This window comes from Sardina pilchardus, chromosome 1 (assembly GCF_963854185.1).
Source record: "Sardina pilchardus chromosome 1, fSarPil1.1, whole genome shotgun sequence".
NCBI lineage: Eukaryota > Metazoa > Chordata > Actinopteri > Clupeiformes > Clupeidae > Sardina > Sardina pilchardus.
Window position 1 is genome coordinate 14,690,198 of NC_084994.1, and position 15,000 is coordinate 14,705,197.

Sequence of the window (15,000 nt, forward strand, 5' to 3'; positions counted from 1 at the left end):
GCTGCTCTGTGCAAGCCACACACTCTGTTTTTTTGCCGTCGTTGTCGCTCCTGCCTGATCTCTGTGTGAGAGTCGAGGAAGAAGTTGGGGATTGCATGGGCCTACTTTTGACGCCTTTCTTTTGGGCAGTCTTATTCTTCGTTGTTCTTCTGTATTTTTCTTATTCTTGTATCTTTGTTAATAAATACTTTTATATTCTTGCTCCGAAGATACTTTCTTTTTTTGCCATCTCCTATCTTTTGCTCATGTTCCACAAACCGCTAGACTGGGACATGACAAAACACACACACACACACACACACACACACACACACACCACTTATTCACATGTAAAGTGTCACAGACTCACTCACTCACTCACTCTCACACTTACAGATACAAACACACCACACAAACACACTCACACACAACATGTATCATACATTATTGCAACGGCAGTGTGCATGCTTGCGTGGGTGTCCGTGTGTCCATGCGTGTGTGATGGTGTGGATGGGAGTCCAGGTAAGTGTGTGTGTGTGTGTGTGTGTGTGTGTGTGTGTGTGTGTGTGTGTGTGTGTGTGTGTGTGTGTGTGTTGGTATTTTCATGGTACTGGGCCTTGTGTGTGTGTTGGTATTTTCACTCATTTTATGATACTCAGTAATTTGACTGTGATCAGACAGAGGTGTTGGTGATTTGACTGTGAATGCTTTGAAAGTGAATAGGTCCAAATCTGTAATCATGTAATCAGCTGTTGAGCAGTGTTGAGCTGTAGACCTGTATATCTCCCTAACGAGTCCCCTTGCACCCTACCATTGAGCAGGTACACACCAAGGCTTTTACAGAGCTCCATGAGCAATTTCCCATTCTTATTTAAGTTTAGCATATTAGAGAGTAATGTACCAGTAATGATTTCATGATCCGCTAAGATGAGTTAAACACATACATACGTACATACACACATTATGGTTGCTATTCATAAACAGTAAAAGACAGTTGTAATGAATAGTTTTGGTATGACTGATGGCTGGTCCATAAGCCGTGTGCATATGATGTCCAGCAGATCTCTGATCTCTGCTAGTTTAGTGCTGCTGGTGTTGCATGAGCCTCTCAGCACAGTTGCATATGTAGGCTGCTCCTGCTGCTCTGGCCTACCATGGGGTGTTTGGAGGTCATGATGGCTGCCTGTGGTGGAGCTGCTCCCTGCTGCAGGCACCCTCGGCCTGGGGTGGCTACCCCGGTGTCTGTGTGCTGGTGGGTGTTGGTGCAGCTGGTCCTGGGAATGGCTCACCGGATGTTGCTGTGGCGGCATGGGATTCCTCTGCTGCTACTCAGGATGCTTCTTTTGGGTGGGGTGTCTGTGCCAGGTCGCGGGGCTCTCTAGGCTGGGGAGCATGCTGTTGCCTCGGGGGTGTGCAGTGTTGAGTCGCGGGCCTCTCGTGTGTTGGCTGTTGAGGCGCAGGGTCCACGGCTGCAGGGTGTCGTTTACCTGGTGCCTGGATGTGGGATGATGTTTGTAATGGAGTCCAGGAGGGGATGGTCTGCTGTGTTGGGAGGCTGTGGTTGATTTCCTATTTGGACCTCCACCAAAAGCAACATCTTTCAACATTTTAACGCGAAAACACTGATGGCATCTTTGCGGAGGTGGACATGGTCATGCAGGCTGTGTAGGCCGAGCATTGGGTGGTGTGCCAGGTGGGCGTTTGGCATGAGGGCACATCCACGGGAGATGGTGGCGTTCACCTTCTTCATGGTGTCTGGGTGGAAGTGGGCTCTGGGCAGGATGGTGGAGATGACTATTTTGGACGTGGGAAACTCTCTGAAAGTCTCTGTTGCTTGGGACAGTAGCACTCTCTCTCTCACAGACATACATACACACACACACACACACACACTCACAGACACACACAAAAACACACTCACTCTCAGTTTCTCTCACTCACTCTCTCTCTCACACACACACACACACACACACTCTCTCACTCTCTCTCTCTCACACTCTCTCCCTCTCTCTCTATCTCTCTCTCGCTCTCACACACACACACACACCCACACACACACTCACTCTCACAGACACACACACACAAACACACACACACACTCACAGACACACACACACACACACACACACACACACACACTCACTGACTCTCACTCTCACTCTCACTCTCACTCTCTCACTCACTCACTCACTCACTCACTCACTCACTCACTCTCTCTCACAGATACACACACAGACACACAAAACACTCACTCTCTCTCTCTCTCTCACACACACACACACACACACACACACACACACACACACTCACTCACTCACAGACACACACACACAAACACACTCACACTCACAGACACACACACACACACACACCCCCTCACTCACTGACTCTCACTCTCACTCATTCACTCACTCACTCTCTCTCACACACACACACACACACACTCACTCACTCACTCACTCACAGACACACACACAGAGATACACAAAACGCTCCCTCTCTCTCTCTCTCTTTCTCTCTCTCTTTCTCTCCCTCTCACACATACAGACAAACACAAACAAACACTCCATACATATCACTTATTCACATGTAGAGGGTTACTGTTTAATCAGTACAAATAATTTCTCTCTCATCTGCATCCCAGTGCCCAAACTTATTCCACACAACCATATTCAATAGATTATTACAGTTCTGTTTGGTTGTTATAGAAATTAACTAAGCAATATAGCACGAGTGGGAGTGGGTTGTTGCTGGATATTCCCACAGGTGTTGTTGCCTGCGCCACTCGGCCTACGGCCTCATGGCTACGGCCGAACACGTTCAAAACATTGTTTAAAACTTCACAACTTCACATTGTTTTTGCAGATTGATTTATTATTAGCTGTGAAAAGTCTGAGTTGATTATCGTGTGATATTTCAACTCATGGAATGTCTCTCGGCCAATCAGAAACAAATAAACAGCTCCATAGAACCCAATTGTTGTATAAGATGAAGTATTTCTTCTGTTTCTCTTTACAGCCTGAACAGCTGCAGCATTGGAGAGGAAGGATTCACAGCTCTTGCATCAGCACTGAGATCAAACCCCTCAAACATGAGAGAGCTGTTTCTGAGAGGGAGTAAAGCAACAGACTCAGGAGTGAAGCATCTTTCTTCTCTTTTGGAGGATCCCAACTGTAAACTGGAGAAACTAAAGTGAGTATCACAGAACCAAATACTGAGTTACTATCAGTGAATTTGACAGTGGATTTTAAAACTGCACACAAAAACACACGTTTTTCTTCATTCACATGAAATTGGTTGACATTACTTTAAACACTATCTCTCTACTTTTTCTTCTTGATCCCCCTCTCTCTCTCACAGACACACACACACACACACACACACACACACACACACACACTCACTTCACACACTCCGTACACACACCACACACACAGACACACACTCACACACACTCACACACAAAATGTATCATACATTATTGCAACGGTAGTGTGCATGTTTGCTTGGATGTCCGTGTGTCCATGCGTGTGTGATGGTGTGGATGGGAGTCCACACCATCATGTACATGTGTTGGTGTGTGTGTGTGTGTGTGTGTGTGTGTGTGTGTGTGTGTGTGTGATGGTGTGGATGTGTGTGTGTGTGTGTGTTTGTGTTTATATGTGCGCGTATGTGTGTATGTGTGTGTGTGTGTGTGTATGTGTGTGTGTGTGTGTTTGATTTGTTTTGTTTGCATCACTGATGAAGTGACCTTTTTCTGTGGCAAGCATCTATGTATCTTGCTGCTGCTGTGCACTCTTGCACTCTTTTCTTCCTCTCCTAGTAATATGGTAGTTTTAAGGTTAGAGGTGGTTGCCAGGTGATGGGAAATGTTGTTTAGATCCTCAGCTGCATGGTTTACACCCTCTTTACTATGCAGGTAGGTATTATCTGTTTCTATTTGAGAACCTACTTTAGGTTGACCAAAAGCTTTCAGGTACCCCTCTTTGCTGTTATGGACCCATCTGTAGGTTTCTCTAGTGCTATACAGCAGACTGGGCCTTGTGTGTATGTTGGTATTTTCACTCATTTTAAGACACACAGTAATTTGACTGTGATCAGACAGAGGTGTTAGTGATTTGAGCGTGAATGCTTTGAAAATGAATAGGTCCAAATCTGTCATCATGTAATCAGCTGTTGAGCAGTGATGAGCTGTAGGTATATCTCCCTAACGAGTCCCCTTGCACCCTACCATTGAGCAGGTACACACCAAGGCTTTTACAGAGCTCCATGAGCAATTTCCCATGTTTATTGACTGACTTGTCAGAAGTATTACAGGCAAAGTTTACCGTATTTGACGGGTATTACTGTTGTGAAATATATGGTTATTGGCTTCATCTGAGTTGTAGTCAGCTAAGGATCCTGTCCTGGCATTTAGGTCTCCACAGATCAACACTTTACCCTGGGCCTGAAAGTGGATGATCTGACTGTGGAGAGTATCAAACATCTCTTCATTATAATAAGGAGATTCAGAGGGGGGAATGTACAGAGCACAGAGGAATATGTCATTTGTTGTCAGTGTTAGTTTTTTTGTTGATTTTAAGCCAGATATGTGATCCTTCTTTTTTGATTGTAGTAATGTATTCAGCTATTTCTAATTTCAGCCAAATAATTATACCTCCCTAATCTCTTTCATGTGTAACTTTTACGTGTTTTGTGGAGTAAATGGCTATTTCACAGTATCCTGTAGGACAGAGTCACCTATACATGTACCTACCTACACATGTTGCTAATATAATCACTATTATTGTGTTGTTGTTATGGTTGCTATTCATAAGCAGTTATAATTAATAGTTTTGGTATGACTCATGGCTGGTCCATAAGCCGTGTGCATATGATGTCCAGCAGATCTCTGATCTCTGCTAGTTTAGTGCTGCTGCTGTTGCATGAGCCTCTCAGCACAGTTGCATATGTAGGCTGCTCCTGCTGCTCTGGCCTACCATGGGGTGTTTGGAGGTCATGATGGCTGCCTGTGGTGGAGCTGCTCCCTGCTGCAGGCACCCTCGGCCTGGGGTGGCTACCCCGGTGTCTGTGTGCTGGTGGGTGTTGGTGCAGCTGGTCCTGGGAATGGCTCACCGGATGTTGCTGTGGCGGCATGGGATTCCTCTGCTGCTACTCAGGATGCTTCTTTTGTGTGGGGTGTCTGTGCCAGGTCGCGGGGCTCTCTAGGCTGGGGAGCATGCTGTTGCCTCGGGGGTGTGCAGTGTTGAGTCGCGGGCCTCTCGTGTGTTGGCTGTTGAGGCGCAGGGTCCACGGCTGCAGGGTGTCGTTTGCCTGGTGCCTGGATGTGGGATGATGTTTGTAATGGAGTCCAGGAGGGTTTGGTCTGCTGTGTTGGGAGGCTGTGGTTGCTTTCCTATTTGGACTTCCACCAAAAGCAGCATCTTTCAACGTTTCAGCGTGAAAACACTGATGGCATCTTTGCGGAGGTGGGCATGGTCATGCAGGCTGTGTAGGCCGAGCATTGGTTGGTGTGCCAGGTGGGCGTTTGGCATGAGGGCACATCCACGGGAGATGGTGGCGTTCACCTTCTTCATGGTGTCTGGGTGGAAGTGGGCTCTGGGCAGGATGGTGGAGATGATTAGTTTGGACGTGGGAAATGTCACACACACACACACACACACACACACACACACACACACACACGTGGGAAGTGTCTCTGTTGCTTGTGACAACAGCACTCTCTCTCTCTCACAAACACACACACACACATGCACACGTGGGAAATGTCTGACAGACACTGCCACGCATTCTTGTTTTGTCCTCAGGTCATTTGTCCTTGTCCTCACATGTGTGATGATATGGTCATTTGTTCTCCAAAACTTTCACTGGCCAGCAGCACTCTCTCACTCTCTCACACACACACACACACACACACACATTCAGAACACATACACACACACACATACACACACACACACACACACACACACACACACACACACATACAGTATACTCCATACTAATTCACAGATAAAGGGTTATTGTTAAGTCATGAATGAAATAATTTCTCTCTCATACGCATCCTAGTGCACATATTGTTTGTCCACACAACCATATTCAATAGATAATTAGAGTACTATTTGATTGTTATGAAAATTAAGATGAAGTATTTCTCCTACTTCTCTTTACAGCCTGAACAACTGCAGCATTGGAGAGGAAGGCTTCACAGCTCTTGCATCAGCACTGAGATCAAACCCCTCACACATGAGAGAGCTGCGGCTGGAGGGGAGTAAAGCAACAGACTCAGGAGTGAAGCATCTTTCTTCTCTTCTGGAGGATCCCAACTGTAAACTGAAGATACTAAAGTGAGTATCACAAGACCAAATACTGAGTTGCTATCAGCGAACTTGACTCTGAATTTTAAAACTTTACACAAAAAACATGTAACACACATGTACATATAAAGAGTCACTGTTTCACATTGGTGAAAATGACTTGAAACACTCCTTTCTTCAGCTGTGGCACAGACACACACACACACACACACACACACACACACACACACACACACACACGTTCTGTATGTTAACGAAAGAAAACAAAACATCATGTATCATACATTACTGATACGGCAGTGTGCATATGTGTTTGCGTGTGAGTCCGTGTGTCCATGTGTGGATGAGAGTGCATGTAAGTGTCTGTGTGTGTGTCTGTTAGTGTATGTGTGTGTGTGTGTGTGTGTGTGTGTGTGTGTGTGTGTGTGTGTGTGTGTGTGTGTGTGTGTGTGTGTGTCTGTCTCTCTCTGTGTGTGTGTGTGTGTGTGTGTGTGTGTGTATGACTGTATATGTGCATCTATGTATCTTCCTGTGACTCTTGCACTCTTTTCTTCCTCTCCTAGTAATATGGTAGTTTTAAGGTTAGAAATGGTTGCCAGGTAACAGAAAATGTTGTTTAGCTGCATGGTTTACACCCTCTTTACTATGCAGGTAGGTATTATCTGTTTCTATTTGAGAACCTACTTTAGGTTTACAAAAAGCTTTCAGGAACTCCTCTTTGCTGTTATGGGCCCATCTGTAGGTTTCTCTAGTGCTATACAGCAGACTGGGCCTTGTGTGTGTGTTGGTATTTTCACTCATTTTATGATACTCAGTAATTTGACTGTGATCAGACAGAGGTGTTAGTGATTTGACCGTGAATGCTTTGAAAGTGAATAGGTCCAAATATGTAATCATGTAATCAACTGTTGAGCAGTGATGAGCTGTAGGTATATCTCCCTAACGAGTCCCCTTGCACCCTACCATTGAGCAGGTACACACCAAGGCTTTTACAGAGCTCCATGAGCAATTTCCCATGTTTATTGACTGACTTGTCAAAAGCATTACAGGAAAAGTTTACCGTATTTGATGGGTAACTGTTGTGAAATATATGGTTATTGGCTTCATCTGAGTTGTAGGCAGCTAAGGGTCCTGTCCTGGCATTTAGGTCTCCACAGATCATCACTTTACCCTGGGCCTGAAAGTGGATGATCTGACTGTGGAGAGTATCAAACATCTCTTCATTATAATAAGGAGATTCAGAGGGGGGAATGTACAGAGCACAGAGGAATATGTCATTTGCTGTCTGTGTTAGTTTTTTTGTAGATTCTAAGCCAGATATGTGATTCTTCTTTTTTGATTGTAGTAATGTATTCAGCTATTTCTAATTTTAGCCAAATAATTATACCTCCCTAATCTCTTTCATGTGTAACTTTTACGTGTTTTCTGGAGGAAATGGCTATTTCACAGTATCCTGTAGGACAGAGAGTCACCTATACATGTACCTACCTACACATGTTGCTAAATATAATCACTATTATTGTGTTGTTGTTATGGTTGCTATTCATAAGCAGTTTTAATGAATAGTGTTGGTATGACTCATGGCTGGTCCATAAGCCGTGTGCATATGATGTCCAGCAGATCTCTGATCTCTGCTAGTTTAGTGCTGCTGGTGTTGCATGAGCCTCTCAGCACAGTTGCATATGTAGGCTGCTCCTGCTGCTCTGGCCTACCATGGGGTGTTTGGAGGTCATGATGGCTGCCTGTGGTGGAGCTGCTCCCTGCTGCAGGCACCCTCGGCCTGGGGTGGCTACCCCGGTGTCTGTTTGCTGGTGGGTGTTGGTGCAGCTGCTCCTGTGAATGGCTCACCGGATGTTGCTGTGGCGGCATGGGATTCCTCTGCTGCTACTCAGGATGCTTCTTTTGGGTGGGGTGTCTGTGCCAGGTCGCGGGGCTCTCTAGGCTGGGGAGCATGCTGTTGCCTTCTTGGTGTGCAGTGTTGAGTCGCGGGCCTCTCGTGTGTTGGCTGTTGAGGCGCAGGGTCCACGGCTGCAGGGTGTCGTTTGCCTGGTGCCTGGATGTGGGATGATGTTTGTAATGGAGTCCAGGAGGGGATGGTCTGCTGTGTTGGGAGGCTGTGGTTGCTTTCCTATTTGGATTTCCACCAAAAGCAACATCTTTCAACGTTTCAACGTGAAAACACTGATGGCATCTTTGCGGAGGTGAACATGGTCATGCAGGCTGTGTAGACCGAGCATTGGGTGGTGTGCCAGGTGGGCGTTTGGCATGAGGGCACATCCACGGGAGATGGAGGCGTTCACCTTCTTCATGGTGTCTGGGTGGAAGTGGGCTCTGGGCAGGATGGTGGAGATGACTATTTTGGACGTGATCAAAGGTCTCTGTTGTTTGGGACAGCAGCACTCTCTCACTCACTCACACACACACACACACACACACACACACACACACACACACACACACACACACACACACACACCTGGGAAATGTCTCTTTTGCTTGTGACATAAGCTCTCTCTCTCTCTCTCTCTCTCTCACACACACACACACACACACACACATGGGAAATATCTCTGTGTTACTGCTGTGTAATGTTAATTCAACAAATAAATACGGTTCTATTTGATTGTTATGGAAATTAAGATGAAGTATTTCTCCTTCTCTTTACAGCCTGAACAACTGCAGCATTGGAGAGGAAGGTTTCACAGCTCTTGCATCAGCACTGAGATCAAACCCCTCACACATGAGAGAGCTGTTTCTGAGAGGGAGTAAAGCAACAGACTCAGGAGTGAAGCATCTTTCTTCTCTTCTGGAGGATCCCAACTGTAAACTGGAGAAGCTAGAGTGAGTATCACAAGACCAAATAATGTTGCTATCAGTGAGTTTAACAGTGGATTTTCAAACTGCACACAAAAACACACGTTTTTCTTCATTCACATGAAATTGGTTAAAATTATTTCAAACACGTCTTATCTCTCTGCCTTTTCTCTTGATCTCTTTCTTTCTCACACACTCTCTCTCTGTCTTTCTCTCTCTCTCTCTCTCTCTCACACACACACACACACACACACACACACACACACTCTACATACAGTACATATCACTTATTCACATGTAAAGGTTTACTGTTTAGTCATGAGTATAATAAATTAAGATGAAGTATTTCTCCTACTTCTCTTTACAGTCTGACAAACTGCAGCATTGGAGAGGAAGGCTTCACAGCTCTTGCATCAGCACTGAGATCAAACCCCTCACACATGAGATGGCTGTGGCTGGGAGGGAGTAAAGCAACAGACTCAGGAGTGAAGCATCTTTCTTCTCTTCTGGAGGATCCCAGCTGTAAACTGGAGGCACTAGAGTGAGTATCACAAGGCCAAACACTGAGAGCTAGATGTTCTAACGCTTTTGAGCCCACTTCAGGCGTATTTGTTTCGCAACGTGTAGGTAAAAAGATGGCGAGGCATGCACAAACACGTCGCACTGAGGTATAAGCACAGACTGCCTGTTGCAGGAGCTTTTGCGTCTCATGCAAATGCACTCATAAGAGGATCAGGAGGAAATGGGGGTTGTGTGTAAAAAGATGTGAGAAGTGTAAAATTCGCCTAATTATGTTTTCCCCTGTATTCACTAAAACTGCCCATGAAAGCACACGTTGTGCCTAAATTTGGGTAACACTTTATGGTAAGGATACATGAATTATCATGAATTCATGCATGAATTAATTCAGGATTTATGCATTACTTCATTGACTCATCAGGAATTGACATGAGTTCATAGTCTGTCATTTGTGACCTCATACATGAACAGCACATCAACTAAAGCTTTAGGTTCAGAGGGCACATCATTATCAATAATGATTTATTAAGCATGATCATGATTATTTCTTTTCTGCCTAAAACTGGTCATCGCTGCTCAAATTCTGATTTGAACACAACTTTGCAGTTCTCTGAACATGCCATTATTCACCACTTTAGTTGAGGGGCCACAGACATGATGAACTCATGAGCAGCTAACCTTAAATTCATGTAATCACGATGACCATGCTTAAGAAATAATAAATCATAATGATGTACCTATCTTACCTAACACTTTAGCTGATGTGTTGTCATGCATGAGGTCATAGATAAGAGGCACTTGTCAATTTCTGATAATTCATATTAGGGAATGAAGTAATGCAGAAATCATGAATTAATTCATGAATTCATGATAATGAATGTACCATAAAGTGTTGCCGTAGAACTGCTGTTCTTCATTATCTTCCTGCTTGTTGACATCATGCATTGTATTATTTTATGATCACTTAACAATTGAATCTTTTCAATGTTGTCATCTGTTACTGTAAATTTATTCAACTGCGATTGTTGTTGTGAGTATGTCGTTCAGTTGTTAACCTTTGCAAAATGCAGTAGGGGCGGAGAAAGGCTTGTTTACCTGACGAAACCCACGTTTGATAACTAATATGTGAAGATAATGTGCAGTTCCTGTCTTAATAATGATAATGCTGCATTTGCAAAAATATGTACATCTGGCCCTGAGTTGTCCTCTCTCTCTCACACACACACACATACCACACCCACACACACACACACACACTCACACATACTCACACCACACACACACACAGGTGGGAAAACTCCAGCTTCAGTGAGTAAAAGTGTGATCATGTATCGGTTCTACCTGTGCACTTAGCACAGGTGATCTCATCAATTAGCTGCTCTACCTACAGTAGCTGAAGAGTTGTGCTAATTAGAATGAATGGTTGGCACAGACACACAGACACACAGACACACACACACACACACACACACACACACACACACACACACACACACAGACACAGACACAGACACACACACACAGACACACACACACACACACACAGACACAGACACAGACACAGACACAGACACAGACACACACACACACACAGACACACACACACACACACAGACACACACACACACACACACACACACACACACACACACACACAGACACAGACACAGACACAGACACACACACACACACACACACACACACACACACACACACACACACACACACACGCACACACACACACACACACACGCCACTACACTGTTTGGACTGTTTGTCCACACAACCATATTCAATAGATAATTAGAGTACTTTTAGATTGTTATGAAATTAAGATTAAGTATTTCTCCTTCTTCTCTTTACAGCCTGCAGAACTGCAGCATTGGAGAGGAAGGCTTCACAGCTCTTGTATTAGCACTGAAATCAAACCCCTCACACATGAGAAAGTTGTGGCTGATGGGGAGTAAAGCAACAGACTCAGGAGTGAAGCATCTTTCTTCTCTTCTGGAGAATCCCAACTGTAAACTGGAGACACTAGAGTGAGTGTCACAAGACCAAATGCTGAAATGCTTTCAGTGAATCTGACATTGAATTACTGAAAGACACGTTTTCCTTCATTCAGATGAAATTGGTTAACATGACTTCGAACACTTCTTGTATCTCTGCCTTTTCTTCTTGATACCCTCGCTCTCTCTCTCTCTCTCTCTCTCTCTCTCACACACACACACACACACACACACACACACACACACACACATACACGCACGCAAGCACGCACGCACGCACGCACGCACGCACAAAAATGATCCCAACTGTAAACTTGAGAAACTAGAGTGAGTACCACAAGACCAGGTACTGAGTTGCTATCAGTGAATTTGATAGTGTGTCACATTTTGTGTCTGCCTCCGACAGCTGGTTCAGCATACCGTATAAAGGAAAAATAGCAGCCTATGATTTCATGAGCAGAATGTAGATTTTATTAGAAGTGAAACTAGGAAATATTTAAGAAGAAGTAGAAGTGCCTTTGCACCAAAAATCTGGGACATTTTGTGTTCCGGGAAAGATTATCAACTTTCCGGGGCAGACATTAAAAAAAGAGAACAATCTCGGGAAAACCAGAACGTGTGGCAACCCTAGTTTGGATCCTAATGAATGAGCTGTTACTGGGCTAGCTAAGTTGCACGGCACGCCAGAGCCAGTGAGTGCACGCATTGAAACGTGAGAGGTATGTATCAACTCGTCTTAATTAAGGGAATAATGTAGTTTAATATGAAAAAACGGTGAAGTGTTCCTTTAAGGAAAGTTTCAGATCTATTAACCAAGGTGTTGTCACACACACACATTGCAAATAAGTTGCAAGATTGTGGTGCCTTCTCTCATCCTCAAGTTGGGTTATCATCTGTTGGCCTCTTTACCACCACTGGACAACAGCATTACACACCTACAATATATAACCCGACTAAAACCATTATACACATGATCTATTCTTTACTTGGCATCACACTGTCATTGTTGGTTTGTTGTGTGTGCTTCACTGATGAAGTGACTCCTTTTTCTGTGGCAAGCATCTATGTATCCTGCTGCAACTCTTGCACTCTTTTCTTCCTCTCCTAGTAATATATAATATGGTAGTTTTAAGGCTAGGAATGGTTGACAGGTAATAGGATATGTTGTTTCGATCCTCGGCTGCATGGTTTACACCCTCTTTACTATGCAGGTAAGTATTAGCTAAAATGTTTCTATTTCAGAACCTAATTTAAGTTGACAAAAAGCTTTCAGGTACTGTACTCTTCTTTGCTGTAATGGGCCCATCTGTATGTTTCTCTAGTGCTATACAGCAGACTGGGCCTTGTGTGTGTGTTGGTATTTTCACTCATTTTAAGACACACAGTAATTTGACTGTGATCAGACAGCGGTGTTAGTGATTTGACTGTGAATGCTTTGAAAATGAATAGGTCCAAATCTGTAATCATGTAATCAACTGTTGAACAGTGATGAGCTGTAGGTATATCTCCCTAACGAGTCCCCTTGCACCCTACCATTGAGCAGGTACAAACCAAGGCTTTTACAGAGCTCCATGAGCAATTTCCCATTTTTATTGACTGACTTGTCAAAAGTATTACGGGCAAAGTTTACCATATTAAATGGGTAACTGTTGTGAAATATATGGTTATTGGCTTCATCTGAGTTGTAGTCAGCTAAGGGTCCTGTCCTGGCATTTAGGTCTCCACAGATCATCACTTTACCTTGGGCCTGAAAGTAGATGATCTGACTGTGGAGAGTATCAAACATCTCTTCATTATAATAAGGAGATTCAGAGGGGGGGATGTACAGAGCACAGAGGAATATGTCATTTGTTGTCTGTGTTAGTTTTTTTGTAGATTCTAAGCCAGATATGTGATTCTTCTTTTTTGATTGTAGTAATGTATTTAGCTATTTCTGATTTTAGCCAAATAATTATACCTCCCTAATCTCTTTCATGTGTAACTTTTACGTGTTTTCTGGAGGAAATGGCTATTTCACAATATCCTGTAGGACAGAGATTCACCTAATACATGTACTTACCTACACATGTTGCTAATATAATCACTATTATTGTGTTGTTGTTATGGTTGCTATTCATAACCAGCTATAATGAATAGTTTTGGTATGAGTCATGGCTGGTCCATAAGCCGTGTGCATATGATGTCCAGCAGATCTCTGATCTCTGCTAGTTTAGTGCTGCTGCTGTTGCATGAGCCTCTCAGCACAGTTGCATATGTAGGCTGCTCCTGCTGCTCTGGCCTACCATGGGGTGTTTGGAGGTCATGATGGCTGCCTGTGGTGGAGCTGCTCCCTGCTGCAGGCACCCTCGGCCTGGGGTGGCTACCCCGGTGTCTGTGTGCTGGTGGGTGTTGGTGCAGCTGGTCCTGGGAATGGCTCACCGGATGTTGCTGTGGCGGCATGGGATTCCTCTGCTGCTACTCAGGATGCTTCTTTTGTGTGGGGTGTCTGTGCCAGGTCGCGGGGCTCTCTAGGCTGGGGAGCATGCTGTTGCCTCGGGGGTGTGCAGTGTTGAGTCGCGGGCCTCTCGTGTGTTGGCTGTTGAGGCGCAGGGTCCACGGCTGCAGGGTGTCGTTTGCCTGGTGCCTGGATGTGGGATGATGTTTGTAATGGAGTCCAGGAGGGGATGGTCTGCTGTGTTGGGAGGCTGTGGTTGCTTTCCTATTTGGACTTCCACCAAAAGCAACATCTTTCAACGTTTCAGCGTGAAAACACTGATTGCATCTTTGCGGAGGTGAACGTGGTCATGGAGGCTGTGTAGGCCGAGCATTGGGTGGTGTGCCAGGTGGGCGTTTGGCATGAGGGCACATCCACGGGAGATGGTGGCGTTCACCTTCTTCATGGTGTCTGGGTGGAAGTGGGCTCTGGGCAGGATGGTGGAGATGACTAGTTTGGACGTGGGAAACTCTGAGAGTCTCTGTTGCTTGGGACAGTAGCACTCTCTCTCACAGACATACACACACACACACACACACACACACACACACACACATACACACACTCACACTCACAGACACACACACACACACACACACACACACACACACACACACACACACACACACACACACACACACACACACACACACACACACTCACTGACTCGCACTCTCACTCTCACTCTCACACTCACTCACTCACTCACTCACTCACTCTCTCTCACACACACACTCACAGATACACACATAGACACACAAAACACTCACTCTCTCACACACACACACACACTCACTCACTCACAGAAAAACACACAGAGATACACAAAACACTCCCTCTCTCTCTCTCTTTCTCTATCTCTTTCTCTCCCTCTCACACATGCAGACAAACA

At 44.9% G+C, this 15,000-nt stretch overlaps 1 protein-coding gene across 5 annotated transcripts in view; it reads left to right on the forward strand.

Annotated features, from left to right (window-relative positions):
• Positions 1 to 15,000, forward strand: part of LOC134082552 (protein NLRC5-like) — a 173,670-nt gene that overhangs the window by 43,418 nt on the left and 115,252 nt on the right. For 4 of the 5 annotated variants that reach the window (XR_009939637.1, XM_062538365.1, XM_062538352.1 and 1 more), the window contains exons 15-19: positions 2,998 to 3,171; positions 6,153 to 6,326; positions 8,964 to 9,137; positions 9,478 to 9,651; positions 11,495 to 11,668. Coding sequence is in view for 4 of the 5 variants with exons in the window: in XM_062538365.1 (XP_062394349.1) it covers positions 2,998 to 3,171; positions 6,153 to 6,326; positions 8,964 to 9,137; positions 9,478 to 9,651; positions 11,495 to 11,668 (870 nt within the window). In the remaining variant the exon portion in view is untranslated. The remainder of the gene's footprint in view (positions 1 to 2,997; positions 3,172 to 6,152; positions 6,327 to 8,963; positions 9,138 to 9,477; positions 9,652 to 11,494; positions 11,669 to 15,000) is intronic. The other variant, XM_062538382.1, reaches the window with a different exon arrangement.